General features: G+C 36.7%; 2 protein-coding genes across 2 annotated transcripts; both read right to left on the minus strand.

Moving 5' to 3' along the window:
• Nucleotides 1-278: 278 nt before the first annotated feature.
• ift46 (intraflagellar transport 46 homolog (Chlamydomonas)) lies at nt 279-5,672 on the minus strand. Its single transcript, XM_082157217.1, has 12 exons — nt 5,521-5,672; nt 4,896-4,989; nt 4,756-4,829; nt 4,527-4,675; nt 4,174-4,248; nt 3,110-3,203; nt 2,892-3,020; nt 2,677-2,795; nt 1,794-1,860; nt 1,651-1,711; nt 1,481-1,566; nt 279-560 (listed from the first exon to the last, which is right to left on the minus strand). The coding sequence occupies exons 1-12, from the start codon at nt 5,542-5,544 to the stop codon at nt 468-470; spliced, it is 1,065 nt and encodes a 354-aa protein (XP_082013343.1). The 5' UTR covers nt 5,545-5,672; the 3' UTR covers nt 279-467.
• Nucleotides 5,673-8,147: 2,475 nt separating this feature from the next.
• On the minus strand, nt 8,148-16,930 carry vps11 (VPS11 core subunit of CORVET and HOPS complexes). Its single transcript, XM_082157559.1, has 16 exons — nt 16,745-16,930; nt 16,322-16,466; nt 16,089-16,224; nt 15,229-15,392; nt 14,899-15,146; nt 14,596-14,797; nt 13,768-13,919; nt 13,481-13,667; nt 13,228-13,371; nt 12,876-13,073; nt 12,621-12,782; nt 11,739-11,872; nt 10,177-10,379; nt 9,876-10,047; nt 8,851-9,073; nt 8,148-8,759 (listed from the first exon to the last, which is right to left on the minus strand). Exons 1-16 carry the CDS (start codon nt 16,888-16,890, stop codon nt 8,592-8,594), a joined length of 2,784 nt encoding a protein of 927 aa, XP_082013685.1. The 5' UTR covers nt 16,891-16,930; the 3' UTR covers nt 8,148-8,591.
• Between the last annotated feature and the right edge of the window lie 779 nt (nt 16,931-17,709).

Genomic DNA, 17,709 nt, shown 5'->3' on the forward strand with positions numbered 1-17,709 from the left:
TTTAATTCAGTATTATTTTTATGGGATATTTACAGTAAATAACTGTACTTTCTGTTATTTAACAGTATATGCCCTGAAGAAACAATACTGAGTTTGGATAAGCTGTTAGTGTGTAAAGTGATTGAAAATATCTATTAATGAGGAAGTGAGCTCAAGAAGGAAACCCGTCATCCTCTGGTCAGCTCACAGGTGTTACCCTTCAACAAGAAAAGGCCAATCATTTGGCAAAGGTGTAGAAAAGGACAAGATTTGATTATTTTGAAGACACATTTCCAGTCTACAGTTTGAATAAATATGTTTTATTAAAATGCAATTGTAGTGATTATAGCATCACAACCCTGTTGTGAGAACAATCATATGAAGAATTCATAGTGTAACGTAATGAAGTAGAACATAACAGAACCCAGTTGGTGACATGACGGCTTAGAACAAAACAGGATGTAATAAAATAGGCCATGATGGAGACTTCAGTCCAAAGTGAGTCTTTCTAATTCAGCAGTAGCTGTACGTGAAGCAGGCGGTGTGTCAGATTTCTGGCCCTCCGCTACAGATTTAAAGTGCTGTTCACAAGAGGGGAAAATTAGGTTATCAAAAGTACAACCTCCCAAAAAAAAATGCAGCAACCATTAAAAAAAAAAACACACACACACACAAATTAAACATTCAAAATCTTGTGTTTTTACAAAAATACTGCATAATGCAACAAAAAAAAACTTAATCAATATTTGCAGATTGTGATTAACATTTTATTTAAAGGGATAGTTCACCCAAAAATGAAAACCCTCATGTCGTTCATCTTCGGAACACAAATGAGATATTTTTTATGAAATCTGAGAGCTTTCTGTCCCTCCATACACAGCTGTGCAACAACCACTTTGACGCTTCAAAAAGTTCATAAAAAGATTGTAAAACTAATCCATATTAAGCGTGTGGTTTAGTCCAAATTTTCTGAAGAAACAAGAAATTAACCAGATTTAATTTAGGCTTTTATTAACAAACATTGATCAGCGAACATAAACAGAATCTCAACTGAACCTACTTGACGCACAGAGAACAAACCTCATTGGTTCTTGCTGAAGCTCAAACGTGCTGCATAACACGAACCTCACTGGTTCTCGAACTTCAAGCGAACATGCTTGAGCTTCCGTTTACCACAACTGATGTGTGAGTTGATGAATGTTTATATGTGAATAATAGCCTAAATTAAATATGTTCATCATATAAAGCGATCTTGTCTCTTCAGAAAATTTGGACTAAACCACTCAGTTCATATATGAATTAGTTTTACGATCTCTTTATGAACTTTTTGAAGCAGTCAGTCAGTCGCGAAGCGGTCAATGGAGGGACAGAAAGTTCTCAGATTTCATCAAAAATATCTTCATTTGTGTTACGAAGATGAACGAAAGTCTTATGGGTTTGGAATGACATGAGGGTGAATAATTAACTAACCCTATAATATTGTAGAGAATATAAAACTAACCTGTGAGTTTTTGAATTCAGAGTAGAGTGTGAACAGGACGTGAAGTGAGTGAATTCGGTTCTTGTACACAGGGATGTCCAGGATTCCTGAGGGTTCACGAACAGTTGTTACAATAACCAACAAAAGCAACAAAGATGAGACTACAAGAAACATGCAATGGACCAACTTACCACAAATAATGTCAACATAATCTGCCAAATCACAGTCAATGTCTGCTGTGGGGAGATTCACCTGGTGAACAGACCAGAAAGTGAAGATGAACACAGTTTGATGAAGGATCATATAGCAGAACATCTTTTGTTCAAAAGCTAACCTTCCCCAAAAGCTCCTCAAATTCAGCCGGCCACTCTTGCATCAGGCTGTCGATGTCTGGCATGGGTCTGAAGAAATATACAAGACTGGTGTCAAGGACATTTTTAATTAATCAGAACTTACATTTCTTTTTCTTTCATGATTGACATTTATATGCCAAAGTGTGTCCAAATTTGCTTTTACCTAGTAACAGAGAATTATACATATGAAGAACCAATCATATTGTTGAAAAAGTATAAAATGAAACATCACATTTTCATGCTCCTATTCTATAAACTTTTTTGGGGGGTGAATTCTCTGAAATTGGTCCGAGATTCTCCCGGCCATGATTAAAGCATATTCAAATGCAGCAGACTAGATTCTAGTGAGCTTACTTCCATTCTCAAGTGATTGTGTTTAGTGGAGCACTACAGATCTTATTTTCATTTCCAAGTGACGGTGTTTATAAGGGGTGAGACGTTGTCCGACTCTAAGCAGGTGTCGTTTAGCTTAAAGGACAAGTTCGGTATTTTACGCTTAAAGCCCTGTTTACAGATCGTTTCTGATGAAACAGAACGGTTATGATTGAAATTTGGACACATGCTGCTGTCCCGAGAATTTTAGGTTTCTGTGGTAGCACCCCCCCACCTCCACAATGGCTGCATAGGTGCACTGGAACAATCCTTTCTAAAACGCATTAAACTTTTGGCAAATTTGCATGTGTCCAAATTTTAATCTTAACCGTTCTATTTCATCAGAAACGATCTGTAAACAGGGCTTTAAGTGTAAAATACCGAACTTGTCCTTTAAGTCGGGTGCATAGGGGGATTTCCACCACACTGGTTACAAAATAACAGATGTTCTGCTCTCTAGATGTTCGTGGGTTGATTCATGTCAGTTCTTGCCTCGTGTAGTGTACGGTAGCTGGAGGTTTGGACCGATGCAGCTCAGTAATGCTCTCGATCCAGTTGTCTATGGCTTTGGGGGCCTTCTCTGGGTTTTCGATGCTCTTAACTTTCACTTCCTGTGAAAGACATGTGCATCACATTCTCATTTCACTTGCCAGGTCACAATCATCAAAGCTCTTAATTAGTCTTCTAGTGTGCGTGTGTGGACTCACAGCGACATTGTGTTGTTTGCTGTTCTCTGACAGCCACAAGGAAAGCACTGTTGGGTCTGACTGTTTAACGCATGGCTCATCTAGAACGAGGAGACCCAGATTGTCAGCCTTCCCATCCGCCCGTGGTACCTGCAGAACGCAAATAGTAAAAAAAAAACATATAAAGAAATTGTCAGTTGACACTTTCAGACCAGAACCACACCTGAATGTTCACTCACTTTGAGGAAAGCATCAATGTCCCCCACAGCTGGGATGAAATCAGGGATAAAGGGCTTCAGTTTGTGATCAAGCTCTATCGTCTGAGGAGTGTATCTGAAGGAAACAGTCATTCAATTAATACCAGTAAGAATCCATGAGATATCGACAACTCAAATAAGTGTGCTTCTTCAACTACAAGCACTGTTTTATTACTTTATATGTATATATAATTTATTTTATTGTATACTATTCTTTTGAAGTTAACTACATCAAGCTACATCACTGCGCATCAAGCTGTAATTTTATCAAATAAAAAAGTGTGAAAATATTATTTTAATTAGCCAAGGCAAAACAAAAGAAGATTGCCATTTCTTTCATTTCTTATGAAGGTCACATTAAAACATTATTATTATTATTATTGTATTATTTAAACAATTTTTAAAAAATATATTAAAATATAAAAGTTGTAATTACTTGTGTATATATAATATAATTGTATGTATATTATAATTAATTATATTTTATAAACAACTATATTAAAGTTATATAACTATAATTCCTTGTGCATCAATTCCAGTCAAGCTGTAATTTAATCAAATTAAAAAGTTTGAAAATATTATTTCAATAGGTTTCATTAGCCCAGCTAAAGAAAATAAGTTTGTCATTTCTTTCATTTCTTATGAGTCACATTTAAACATTATTATTATTGGATTAAAATGATATATTATTATATAAAATTCTTAATTATATTACAATTTAAAGTTGTAATTATATGTATATATAATATAATTGAATTTATATTATAGTTCATTATAATTAATATACATATTCACTGTGAATCATTTCCAGTCAAGCAATATTTTATCAAATTAATTTTATTGTGTTTAATAAGCCCAGGTAAAGAAAAAGAGTTTGTTTTTCTTTTTAATGTCCACAGGGCCAAAAGTGATAGTTAAAGAAACATTCATTTGCAGTGTAAGAGGGTTAAGTAAAGGTCAGTTTCTCTTTGACAATGTCTTTCACTTCATTTTGTATGTCTGTGTGTTTCGTGTGCGGGCGGAAAGCAAGTGGTGTGAATGCTCACCTAGTGATGTACTGAAACAGCTCTTTGATCTCGGCTGTGACAGGAAGATGTTCATAATCGGCAGGGTCATATGCACTGTGAGGAGTCGTCACACACACCATTATTTTAAAATAAAATAGCTTGTTGTTTTGAGTAAATACTGTAACTATAATGCTTTTAGTACTTTTGTTAAACACTGAAATTTTACATTTTGCATCTTCTTACGCACAACTAGCCCACTTCCTTACTGTATATCTGATTTTGGCCTATCTGTATATTTCCCCTTGATATATTTTCTCATTAGCTAAAAGTAAATGAAACATTAATGCCAATCAATCTTGGGCAGTAGACAGTGTGCAAGTTTACGGCCCTACCCCTCTGGAGCAGATCCAGGCTCCCCTTCCTCCTCATCAGACTCTGTGTCATCAGAATCATCATCGTCATCATCATCTTCTTCCTCCTCCTCCTCCTCTTCATCATTCTCGTTAGTACTGTGAGCACCAGGTGGCGGCTCTTTTTTTCTCTGTGGTCAGATGAAAGGTCAGGTCAATAAAACCTCACTTTAAGCATTGATGAAAATGAGACAGTTAACTTTAATCTTACTTTAGTGTCCTCTAGTTTCTCACCAACATAACTGGCCATGGCGCTGAGCTTCTGCCTGCCTGTCCTCCTGGAAACTGTCATGAGGAAAAACAGTTGGTGAATGGGAAGGTAAAATGAAAAAAGTGGTTAAGATTTCTCACCTCTCTGTCGTGGGGATGGTGTGTGAACGCTGGCGGCCTCGTCTGCGTTCACCTCAAAACTCTCGTCGTATGGCTGGTTGGTTGTGAGTTGAATCTGATTGAAGAGTTATTTGAACTTTAGTTTTTACTAAAACTGGGTCTCTCGGAACGTATAGAGCTGCCTAACGTTACCCAGGCTTCATTTTGAGAAGTCATAATGATACCAAAAAAAGCTGCTGACTCAGAACACTTCTATGATGCACTAAAAATACTGTCTAGGTAACGTTAGACAGCATAACGTTAACGTTACCTCGTTTAGAGACAGAGCCTATGAAGTAAGCTAGGCTTTAACAGCGGGTTTAACGTTAGCTGTTTCGCTTATGATGGGACTTATGATAGTTTTAGGAAGCAACTATTTCGTAACTCCATGACATGTGGTGAAATATTTAGACAAAAGGTGACAAACGTTCTGGAATAACAATGTTTTACTGCAGCTCAGTGTTTAACTCTCGCGCTACATTGATTCAGTGGCCACGTCTCATTATTGAGGCAGAAAATAAATCGCAATAGCATGTTGTATAAATTCTTACATATGTACTATAGTATCAACAGCTAAATTAATGAGATTTGCGCTATAATAACAAACCTTTTGTCGCTCAGACCTCTCCATTAAAACACCGTGTATTGTTGCCAAGGAAACTTGTTCTCGCGAGATGTTCAGCGGAAGTGCGTGAAAACATCAGTTTGTCAGACGCACTGATCTATTTATATCAGGTTTTAGCAGGGGTTTTAGACGCATTTTATTTTAATTCTATGCCAGAAGAAGAGTCGCATCATTAACTTTAGCTGCCAGAATAATAACATACATTTCAGTGTTTTTAAAACATTACATGTTTTCAGCGCGTTTTGTTTTTAGTTTGTTCCAAAAGATCCATTTATAGTAATTTATAAAATATAGGAAATTTGGTTTGCGACGAGTCCACTTCTTTTTGTGTGTATTGCATTTCCCTAATAAAATAAATAATTGCATAATGCCACTCTGAAAGAAAAAAAAAACATCAACTAGACAAAATTCTGTTAATTTAGGATTCTAAATCCTTCCAAAATAATGTTGAGTAAATGCAATGATAAAACAAATGCACAATTGTTTCTTTTTCCACTCCACAATATTCACAGATAGTTCAGTCTTATTAATAACCGATGCAGACTGAATGGTGGTAAAAAAACAGGAAGCAATGTCTGTAAAAGTGTACAAGCTAAAAGATTACTGATAAACCTGAAACGCTCGCACGCGTTTCTACTGAATAAGAGACACTTTGTGCCACCATTAGGATTCACACAGTCTGCTGAGATGTGGCGGGAAAAAGAACAGAAAAACTAAAAAGCATTATGTACCGTATCTAGGACTAGGAGGCAAGGCTGGATTAGTACCCCCAGGGGCCCCTGGGCACTGAAGCTCATGGGCCCCCTCCCCTACCTGAAAACCACACCCTCCAAAGGAACACACACACAGGTGGCCCACCAGCTGTGGGATTTAACATGCCAATCACTATTGATCAAAAGCTGAATGACTAGTTCACAAGACAATGATACAAAATAAAAATTTCTGAAAAGTAGGGCTGCACGATTTTGGGGAAAATGTCATATTGTGATTATTGAGGTCAATATTGCGATTGCGATATAGTAAACAAATGGTTTCATGAGTTAACTTGCTTATTTCTCAAGTAAAATGCACACACAGACAGATTAGTGATAATGCTGAAATTTGTAGCCTATTTCTCAACTCAAACTAGAAACAACAACTAAATGCACTGTGTTTTCAAAATAAAAAATAAAAATATTGTTATTTGTCTCAATAATACAAGAGTTAAAAATAAATGTCATATTTACCTGTGCCTGTCTAACAGGTAGACCTAGGACATATACCGAAATTGAATAAAGTCATCAAACTGCACTGCATGAATTATAAATTAAATATAGACTAATCCTTATTATAGCAACAACAACAAACAAAAAAACCTTCAGTCAACAGCAGTGAGTCATTTTCTCTGTTCTTTTGATTAACTTTACTGTCAGAAAGCTTTATTGGCTGCTGTCTCTTTAAGACCAGCTGACGGAGACGCGGATCTCACACGCGCCTCATTCTCTCACAACTCCTCGCGTTCATCATAAGACAGCTCTTATGTTATGAAGATACTCGACAAAACGGACATTTTGGCATAATTGTGTGTGTTATTGTAAGTTCAAGCACGAAAGATAACTGTATTCTGAATCTGGCGTGTTGTCTGTGCGCACGATACTGGCGCGCGCGAGTCTTTCTGTGTCTGTGAATGTGTGTGTGTCACAGTCACACTTTTGTCTTGTCGCACATGAATTGTTTAAAAGCATTTGCATGAATAAGAGATCACATCATGTAATATACACTTTTTTAAAATTCTGATTGGATAATTATCAAGATCGAGGCCAAGCCTTGTGTATACTATTTTTATGTAGCAGCGTACGTGACGCAAAAAAAACAAACAAAAAAAAACAACAACTCCGATCACGGAGGGCCCCTCTCTGCGCAAGGGCCCCTGGGCACGTGCCCAGATTGCCCATATGGTAGATCCGGCCCTGCTAGGAGGACATAACATTTACTATTTAAATGACCTATTCTCTTCATGCTTGTTTTTTTCTGTAACACTGACATGAAAATGGCTGAGATTCATGATTTGAGTCACAGAGTTAAGCAGAGCTAAAGAAAACGGTCATTGGTTTCATAAACATACTAAAAAATATATCAACCATCAACAATGCTGATGATCGGGCAACTCTCGGGAACTCTTCACTAGCCAAGGGACAGCGTTTAGAAAGTTTAGCCTGTTTCGACAAATCAAGCCATGGTGCTTTTGCAGGTGATACAGGTTGAAGTTGCAAAAATGTGATTTGGTAAAAAAAAAAAAAAAGGGCAATAATCAAGAGTTGAATAAATTCAGACATACAGCAGTTGTATGTGCCATGGAGAACAGGATGTGGTTCTTAGCTACTTTCTTGCTGGTTCAGCTGTTTAACGTAGCATATTACTTCTAACCCCCTAAACTGTTTTTGCAAACTAGAAACTGTTCCATGCAGGTATATATGAATGGAAATTTGCTTAGTTTTTTGGATGTGCATCTTTTACACATATTTCCGCATGCTGTGGCACATGCAATGTAAAATGCTGTGTAAATATTTCATTTTTATTAATTCATGACAAATCTCAGACATCTGAGATGTGTAAATACAACAAAATCAATGATGTTTTACATTTATTAATGACTATTTCACAGGCATTTGATTATTGTTGATTAATTGCTTTATCTGCAGTAATGAGTGGCTGAAATACTGATTAAATATATTATACATAAATTATCAAGGGATGCAAAATAAAGCTGTGCAAGTTGTCTTCTACAGTGCGCCTGTGGCAGCTGGTTTAAAAGCTTGAAAAGGTCACGGTCCTGAAGTGCGTGTTCTTGCATCTTACTGTCAACCACAGCGGTTATGATATTTTCCTCTTTATGCTTATCTGATCTTGCAGACTACATAGATGGAGAGATTCTGCACGAGCTGTGAGTTGCAAAGTTTAATCTGGATTTGTTCCAAGGATGTTAAAGTGTAGAGCTGTTTCTGGAGCAAACCAAGAGTCAGATATCAGACCCTAGATCAGCAATTCGTTTACAGTGTACTCCAGTCCAGCTCTCAAACATTCCTCTTGGTGTTAATGAGCAGATCTCTGTTGAATTCAGCCTCCAGATTCCCAGCTCCACTCTTTCCTCCAGGAGGATCCGTTATCAGAGTGAGTTTGTTAAACACTCCACGGCCAAAATAATCAGCGATGACTGAGAAGCCATCATTAGAGCATTTCAACTAAGAGAGAGAAAAAGACCATTTAATTCTATCCAACTTTCATTTGCATTGTTTTTTGATCAATTCAAAAATGCAGGGGAAAAATCAGCACCTGTCTGTGGAAATGATCATGCAGGTCTCGTTTCTGATCTTGGGCACGCAACATGTCCATCACCTTCCTGTTCTCAGGGGTGCAGGTGGGGCACTCGGCCTCACTCTCAGCGAAGCTCTCTAAACAGTGCTGGTGGAAGGAGTGGCCACACAGGAAGTGCACAGATGGCAGCTCTAGCGGGCTGTTACACATGCTGCACTTGGTCTTCTGGAAGATCTTTGCACTGAAAAAGCAATGTGAGCAGCTTACTCCGCATACTCCGATACTTGATTCTGACTGATCGATTGTGGCATAAATTTGTTATGCCATTCAGAAATTAATGAATCAACAGGTGCGTCCAAATTCACGTACTTATGCACTATTCTATGCCATTTTGTAGTATAAATGGTGTGTTCACACTGAAAATTCCAAAAAGAAAAAGTGACTTTAAATACCCGGATGATGCACTTAATTAAGTGAAATACGAAGTGTGGAATGTTGAACACTTCATGCTCTCAACTGTCGTAGAGGGGAAGTGGCTATAAGAGTCTGATCAGTGTTGCCAGATGTACGATAATTATCGTATTTGTACGATCATTTTGACCTCTGTACGATGTACGATCAATAATGGAAAAAATCCTATAATGTACGATAATTTCAGACCTATGTGACACTTCAAATGATGGTCGTTGTAATCATAGGGTTTCTCATTGATCTAGCTGTGGATTCTACGTCTACCGGGGGAAGAACGTGTAGAGAGAGGGAGCGAGAGACCTTGCATGTGTGTGCTACTGTGCCTCACGAAGCGCATGTAAGGACCCAACCAATTAATTGTAAGAAAGAACCGCTGTATTTTCATGCTGTATTCTGTACAGGTTTGACTCGTGTACGATCATTTTCTTCCAAATACGATCATTTTGAGCTTCTGGTACGATACTTGGACATTTCCAATCTGGCAACACTGAGTCTGATGTTGAATGATAAAATAACCTTATAAAATTAATACACCTCACGGTTGGTCATTCGGCACAGCTCGTTTCACTCACCAGGTTTTGAGTTCCTTTATCTCAGCACGGAGATGGGTCGTCTCCTCTCTATACTGTTGAATCTTCCTTTCATCTTCCTCAATCTGCGAGGTCTCCCTCTCAAGTTTATTTATCAGGTAGTCTTTTATGACTGACAGAGATGCTGTGGAATTATGGGCCAAAGTCTGCACCACTGCAACACAGACACTCACATAAGGTCTAAATGATGATAAACAATATTGCAAACGCTACAAGTATATCAAAAGGTTAAGAGTCGGTCAAGAACATTCTGTCATCATGACCTTTAAGACACATTACTCACCCAGAAGAGGAGGCATCAGGTTATTTTCATCAATGTGCTGCAGGACTTCACTAATGTAGGCCTTGCAGTTCTCTTCTTTACGTGCAAAATAGCCTAGCGCCTGTTCCCACAAACACACCTCGTTGTCCCCATAGCGCTTACAGGCCTCCACAACCTTCCCATACTCTTCATTCTGCATGTGGTAATGCATGATCTGTTGGTACCTGCAGAAATGAACAGTTCTGTCACTATTAATCCTGTCCTTTTATTAGATTAAAGGAAAATGTAATGTAAGTTTGCAGTAGAGCTGCACAATTAATCGTTAAAAGATTGCAATCTCGATTCAAACACGCATGTGATCTTATTCCTAAATGATAACTATTTGGCTGTGTCTATTAAACCTCAAATCTGTGTTGGCGCTGCCGCTGACCCAGAGAAAGCAGTTATAATGTACAGGCTACAACAACTTTACATAGTCTTTCAACATCACAGTGTCCATTACAAATATTCAAATTATCACAGACTGGGATGAAAGTTTATAGTTCAGATATAAACACTGATGTCTATGGTAGTGATCAAATAGAGCACATCACCTTTTGAAAGTAACTTGAAGCTTCAAATAAAGATTGTTTAGTTTACACCGTTATACCTGTAGATGGCGACAAGTGACTTAAAAAAATGATTTGCTATTGATTCATTCATTCAAGACGTTCACAAACAACGATTCATCCAGTAACGAAAAAAGTGAAGTCTTTATGGGTGAGTCATTGAATCACTCATTCAAACCGATTTAAAAAAACTAATTAATTCAAATTAACTAATTAATTAAACATTTTTAAATAGACTGCAGCAATTAACTTATTTAATTATTTTGTCATAATCTCTAGTAAATGGCATGTTATTTTGGAGGGTTTTTTTGTGCAGAATCGTGATCTCTATTTGAAACAACAACAACAAAAATCATCAATCTCAATTTATCCAGAATCATGCAGCTCTAGTTTGTCAGGAGTTCAGTTTGTAATTTTGGTCGGTTGTCACATACAGCTATCCACCTTATTTTTAACACAAGAACGGTCACAGCAATTTGTAATTTGAATGTGCGAGGCTTTTGGTGTCATTTGCTTCCAGTTATTCCAGTTTGGTGTCATTTATTCCAGTTATATATATATATATATATATTATAGTTATATATATATATATATATATATATATATATATATATATATATATAAAACTATAAACTGTAATAAAAAAAAGTTTATTATGCTGCTTTATATAGCAAACTGGTGTTTATCATAACATTTTAATTCTTTATCATAAACACTGGTTTGTAGCACAAGTTTTATGCACAAGTTAAATGGTAAATAGTTTTTTCTACATTTACTTCAGTTTGCTATTTTTCAAGTTATAGACATTTATCAGCTTATGAATCGGAAGTCTCAAACATTTACACAAAGTAGCTCACTTCCATGTTGCAAAATAAGGTGGCTTTAGAAGACTTGTAGAAGTCAGGTAGACAACTTTCACAGCACTTTCTGAGTAAGTGAGATTGACAGTGATAAGAAATGAGAAAAATCGCTTACAGTTTGCCCTTTTCATACAGATATAGCACTCCTTCCTTGAAGTTGTGCATCTGGCAGAGCACCAGGGCCTTGTCAAACACAGTGTTGTCACTCCTCAGAAGGGACAGTGCTGCCTCCTGCAGGACCTTCTTCTTCTGTCACACAAAAGACAGAAAGAGAGATGAGTTTCCTATATGCTTTCATAACAGCATGTGTACAATCAGTCAGAACTGGATACTTTTTTCTAGGGATGCACTGATTCTGGCCAATGCAAATAATATTTTGATGTTATGGCTGATATTATAATTCCATGTTATCTAAATTAATTGAAAATGAACAGTAAACACTAAAAAAGTCAAACTAGTCATTTTATATGCTACAAGTGAATTTAAACATCATATTACAATGTACAGTACGAAAAATTCATTTTAAAAATTGCATTTAATAGTGTTATTAAACTATTGTTTTTACATTTTAAATGAGTGTTAAAAAATGGCAATGACCATCAAAATGTAAAAATAAGTGAAATGAGCTTGCACAATTAAATATCCTATACAAGCCAAATTTATGCAAATAAATTTGACTATTTTGTAATATCAGCCAATATATTATGCTTCCTTTTTTCTTTTCTTTTTTTCATGCTGAATGTTGGGGGGGAAATATGCAGGATTCTGTAGAATGGACTTGGTCAAATATTGTAAAATTATTAAAATGGTGCTTAGAGTACTGCACATACATTAGTTGCAAAAATCATTAGATATTTTTGCTAATTTTATAAGTAAACATTCAATTTGGGGGGTGATGAGTCCAATTCTTCAAAAATCTTTTGAGCTGCAGATGCCTTCTATAATAGCATAATATAACATGAGGTATGTGTAGCAATTGTATGAAGCATGTTTTTACCCCTGGGTCCTGCTCATGTGCCCAGTCCTGTAGTCTGAGCTCTAGTAGAGTGTCATAAACTCCCTCGGGAGAGAACGGATCCACCTGAATCATGTGTTCCAGGAACGCTCGCAGCTCTCTTGGGTTATTGGCAAACACTGGGATGAACTCCTCTGGATTGGCCTGTCAAAAGAAAATTTTGAGATAAAAGGTCATCTGGTGTAACTCATTGTTTTTCAGAATCTCAGATTATTTGCTATTGCTAATCTAAATGACCTTGTTTTCCACAGGCCTATCCAGACTGTCCCGGTCAGTTGAGTCTTTGCTGGGGTGATAGTCGGTGCAGAGACGTTTTAAGAGGATAGTGGTGCTCTCAGGCACATGGTGCATTAGTGTTTTACCATAACGTTTCATATTACTCTCCGCCTGATCAAATGGCAACCTCCCTATGTAGCGCAAAGCCTCCTGATAATTCTGAAAGTGTGACAAAAAAAAGTTTTTCAGGCAAAAACAAGGCAGGGATCATTTATTGTGGACGAAATTAAAAAGTATTGGCTTGCATAAACTCACTGAAAAGCATTAGTTATGAGTCATAATTCATATCATAGCCCAAAAATTCTGTATCCACCTTCAAATCCTCTAGCTGGATCTTCAGATACCATTCATGGTGCATGTGTCTCTCTGCCAGAAACACGGCGTGACTGTGATAACCGGCCTGACGTAACACCTTGATGGCGATTTCAACATCGAAATGCACCTCGCTTTCATTGCTCTACATTCAGAGGAGGGGTGCAGAGTATAAGAAGCATTGTTAGTGGTCAAGGCTTTGTTTAAAAAGCCTAAATGCACATTCAGAGCAAAGGTGATTTCTTTCTACAGACCTTTATGAACTCTTCCAGCTTGGAGCTGTCCTTCAGTTTGGTGTAACAGTTCAGCAGTAGAGTAGTGTGGTCAGCGTTGGCCAGGGACTGCCTGTGGAGGGCCTGTAGGTACGCCGTGAGGTTATGTATCCTCTGTGCATCCAAAAAGTTACGAATTACGTACGAGGGTTCGAGCTTCCCAATGGTGCTGAGAAAGACAGAAGGTCATGATGTAAGCATGAGAAACAGCTTTCTTGTTTACCGTTTTATATGAAATGTACAAGTAGAAATCTGAACTGCACACCTACCGAATGTACTGTTGAATGGCTCCATCATGATCCCCTTTGGTATAGAGATGGTCCCCATAATGTCTGAATATCTCAGACAGACCATCATTGTCCAGGTGTTGACTTTTAGCCAAATTAATGGCCATCACAAACAGGTTCTTCTTAAACAGCATCTAAGTAACACAACACACAAACTTTTATTATAAATACATGTTTATCATAAAGGATAATATTATGAACAATAATAATTGTGAATAATATTGAATTGACAGTAAAAAACACATTTATTATAGTTTTGAATTGTACATTTTTATTTTTTATTTTCAATTTAGTTCAGTTTTTGTTTAATCTATATAATTGTTAGTATAGTTATAGTTGATTCTTTATATTTTGATCTATTTATAGTTGATCTGTATTTTAATTTAGTGTTTAAGGGCTGCCAGTGATGTGTGAACAAATATTTTTAAATATATATGTGTTTTCAACATTGATAATAAGAAATGATTCTTGAGCAGCAAATCAGCATATTAGAATGATTTCTGAAGGATCATGTAAGACTGAAGACTGGAGTAATAATGCAGAAAATTAAGCATTACCATCAAAGAAATATAAATTACACTTTAAAATATTTATTAAAATACAAAACCTTTATTTTAAATTGTAATAATATTTCACAATATCATCGTTTTAATGTATTTTTGATCAAGAAATGCAGCTTCTTTCATTAACATAGAAAAAAAAATCTACCCACCCCAAACTTTTGTACGGTAGTGTATAAACATTTTACTTCAGGTAAAAAAAAATGAAAAAAAAAAATGATTCCTTTAGTTATAATAACACTTTACTAACCTCTAGCTTGGTCTGTGTGTCCTTTTCTTGCAGCATATACATTGTGTTATCCCTTGTTAGGACATAGAACGACCCCCATTCTGCCAGAACGTCAATGACATCATCAAACGCCGCACTGTAAGCGATGAACTTGTTGTCCAGGTCGTAAATGGTCAGGATGTGCTTTTCTGTTGGGGATGTCTGTCTGCTACCATAATCAGATCTGTACAAATGAAATGTAATAAATATGAATGCATATTAAAGTAAAAATCTTAAAGCAAGAAAAAAAGAAAAAGATAATCCATGCCATAAAATGAGTCTTACTTGCTAGGGGACTTGTTATTGTGTGTGAGCAGCAGCAGGTATCCTCTGTGCCACTGAGTTAGAAGCTTGTGCCCATCGAATGCGAAACAGGGTCCTCTCTCGTCAGGCTGGTACAAATACACACAGTCATCTCCAGCCACTATGAACTGTGAGTCCTGCGAGGGGTCTGTGAGCGCCGAGCAGCGCAGCGCACAGCCGTGAGTGTCCAGGTCTATACGAGGGTACTCTTTCACTGACAGTGTGTAACACTGTCAACGTAAAAATATTCCTGCTTTCAGTTCGGTATAATTTACATCTGCTTTCATCACATTCCATACAACTAAAACGTACCTGCACTTTTTCTAAAGTGGCGACAAACAGGTGTGTGACTTTGCCAGCCTGTCGGAAAGCCAGGCCTGTGATTGGACAGCTGCCCTCGTGGAGGCTGAGAGTTTTACTGTGTCTGTCTCTGGTGATGTCACCCTTTGTCAGCACAACACTGCCATCTGTAAAACCTGAGCATATAACACAGATATTAAAAGCAACATAAAATCGAATTTGGTATTTGGGCATGTAACGCCCACTTTTCACAATCCAATCAATTATTGATGGTTAAACTGCCAACCAACACTTTTTCCCTACTAAATTTTCTGTTACACTCTGAAATGCATCATATTACAGAAATAAATGGGTTGCAAATGCCATTTAGTGTTAAATTTAATCGTTGAAATTATTCACATATTCAAAGGGATTTCAAGTTATATTTACATACTTTTAGAAAACTTTTTTTTTTTACTTTTGCAACATTAAAGCACAGTGTTTAATTTGCTTTATTATTAGCTGCCCTCTAAAATCAACTTTTTTTCAAACAGAATATAAATACAAATACTCAGTTCAATTACATTTTTAAAAAAACGTGGACTAACAATTGTGATGTGTTATTTTAGTATAATTGAGATACTATTATAGTTTTATTAATATTTAGATTTAGTAAGTAATTTTGCTGTTTTTGTCATTTTTGTTTTTTTAAATGTCAATATAGTTTGTTTGTTGTTTAGTACATCAGTTATTTTAGTACATCAAGTTAAACTAAATTAAAATAAGAAATGTTACCTTTTTATTTCAAGTAATGAAAATGGTTTTAGTTACTATAACAAAAATGTGTTATAAACCCTGTTATTTAACCATGATATGGCATTAAAAACTCCTACCTATAGCCATGAAATTAAGATTTTCATGTACACTGAGACAAGACACTTCAGTGGGTTTGTTTCCAGGTATGGCAGGGAATATCCGGGTACACAGAGGACTGCCACTGTCCTTCTTATCAAGGTTCCACACCTTCACCTGATGGGCAGACACATACACACACTCTCTAAATCAACTTACATTTCAAAAGCACACAGAGACCAGCACTTGCATTGACACCTGTGGTGAATCTTACCAGAGGATTGATGCCATGCTCATCCTGACCCACTGACACCAGGATGTTGTGTTGTTTCAGCTGGTACAGGTGTGTCACGCGCAGTTTATAAGCCTGAAAGCTGGACAGCTGCAGGGAGCGGGTCAAAAACCAGATCTGTCCATCCATATGTGCAATACATGAGTTAAAGAAAACACGCACATATGGCATACCTGAAATCGCTATTTATAATCATCTAGAAGGTGTTGACTGTTGGACTTATGAAAACATTTAAGGAAACACGTACGTCAAGCATAAGAGATTATCCGTTTTACAAAGCAGGCTTGCCACAGCTTAAATTATACGATGATTTAGACGACTGTAATTATGAAATACACTTGGTATTATTGTATAACAGTACCATAATTGCTAGCTAGCCACAAGCATGACTTCAGCATTATAAGGATATCTCCAAGCACAATGTGTCCTCGACCTGAATCACAGGCTGATATACCCATCGGTAGTTGGAAATTTTTCCCATTTTCACTCGGATCTTTCACCGTTTCTTTATCGAAAAACACAAATCGTCTCCACTGTAAGAACGCTGCCATTTTCCAAGCAGTTCTTGTTTAGCAAAATCATGTGACTCACATCACGGTCATGTGACTAGTGTCAGGATATTTTTGTTTCTGTTATTTATCTGTATTCGCACTCATATTTTAAGGTTTGAGTCTGACAGCACGCCATAAATCAGTTTGATAGTTTACATTTTTATTTAATTTAAATGTAAATGAAATAATTGATGGTTTTTAAACAAAAGCACACACTTAACAGAATTGCATATGTGATTTAAGTGGGCTCTTTTGAAAGTTAGAATAGAAAACAAGCCAAATACGTAACAAAAAGTTACAAGCGATGCCCGATCCGTGAACGTTCTTCTTCTTTGGAATTTTATTGGCGGTTTTGGAAAGAACCGTTCTTTTGATTCGGATCTTTTCAGTGAATCGCATGAACAATTCGTGAACAAATCCGGTTCTTGGGTCAACAAAGCATGAATGAGCCACTTTAACAATTCATCTCGTTGAACCGAGAACCGTCCCTTTCTTATAGTGATGGGGCGAAAATTCAGTGTCCTGTAAATAGGATATGTTACAAGCAAAACGCATATACGAGGTTTAATATGTCATTTTATTTTGACCTTAACTGAAACGTAATAAACAGAAATATTTCCAACATATAGCTTTATTTGGACCGTTTAACAACATGTAACATTTAGCAACGTATGAAAATAATCGGTGTTTTGTATCTTTAAAAGGATATGTACAAAATAATACATTTTCTCGGAAATGATTCAGACACCCATCGCTAGCACCAAAAACTACAACCTGTCGGACTCGCACAGCCGTTATGTTCTCCTATTTAACGTGGAC

Source organism: Leuciscus leuciscus (assembly GCF_965113295.1).
Source record: "Leuciscus leuciscus genome assembly, chromosome: 24".
NCBI classification, from domain to species: Eukaryota; Metazoa; Chordata; class Actinopteri; order Cypriniformes; family Leuciscidae; genus Leuciscus; species Leuciscus leuciscus.

Bases quoted from the DNA above. Each gene is read 5' to 3' on its own strand.
- ift46 (XM_082157217.1), bottom strand. From the start codon at position 5,544: ATGGAGAGGTCTGAGCGACAAAAG. The intron at 1,567-1,650 runs GTAAGTTGGTCC...GTGAACCCTCAG, and splicing joins TTATGTTGACATTATTTGTG to GAATCCTGGACATCCCTGTG. The intron at 561-1,480 runs GTTAGTTTTATA...TCTTGTGAACAG, and splicing joins CTGAATTCAAAAACTCACAG to CACTTTAAATCTGTAGCGGA.
- vps11 (XM_082157559.1), bottom strand. From the start codon at position 16,890: ATGGCAGCGTTCTTACAGTGGAGACGATTTGTGTTTTTCGATAAAGAA. The intron at 15,147-15,228 runs GTACGTTTTAGT...TTACGTTGACAG, and splicing joins CCACTTTAGAAAAAGTGCAG to TGTTACACACTGTCAGTGAA. The intron at 9,074-9,875 runs GTGAGTGAAACG...TTGCTTTTTCAG, and splicing joins ATAAAGGAACTCAAAACCTG to TGCAAAGATCTTCCAGAAGA.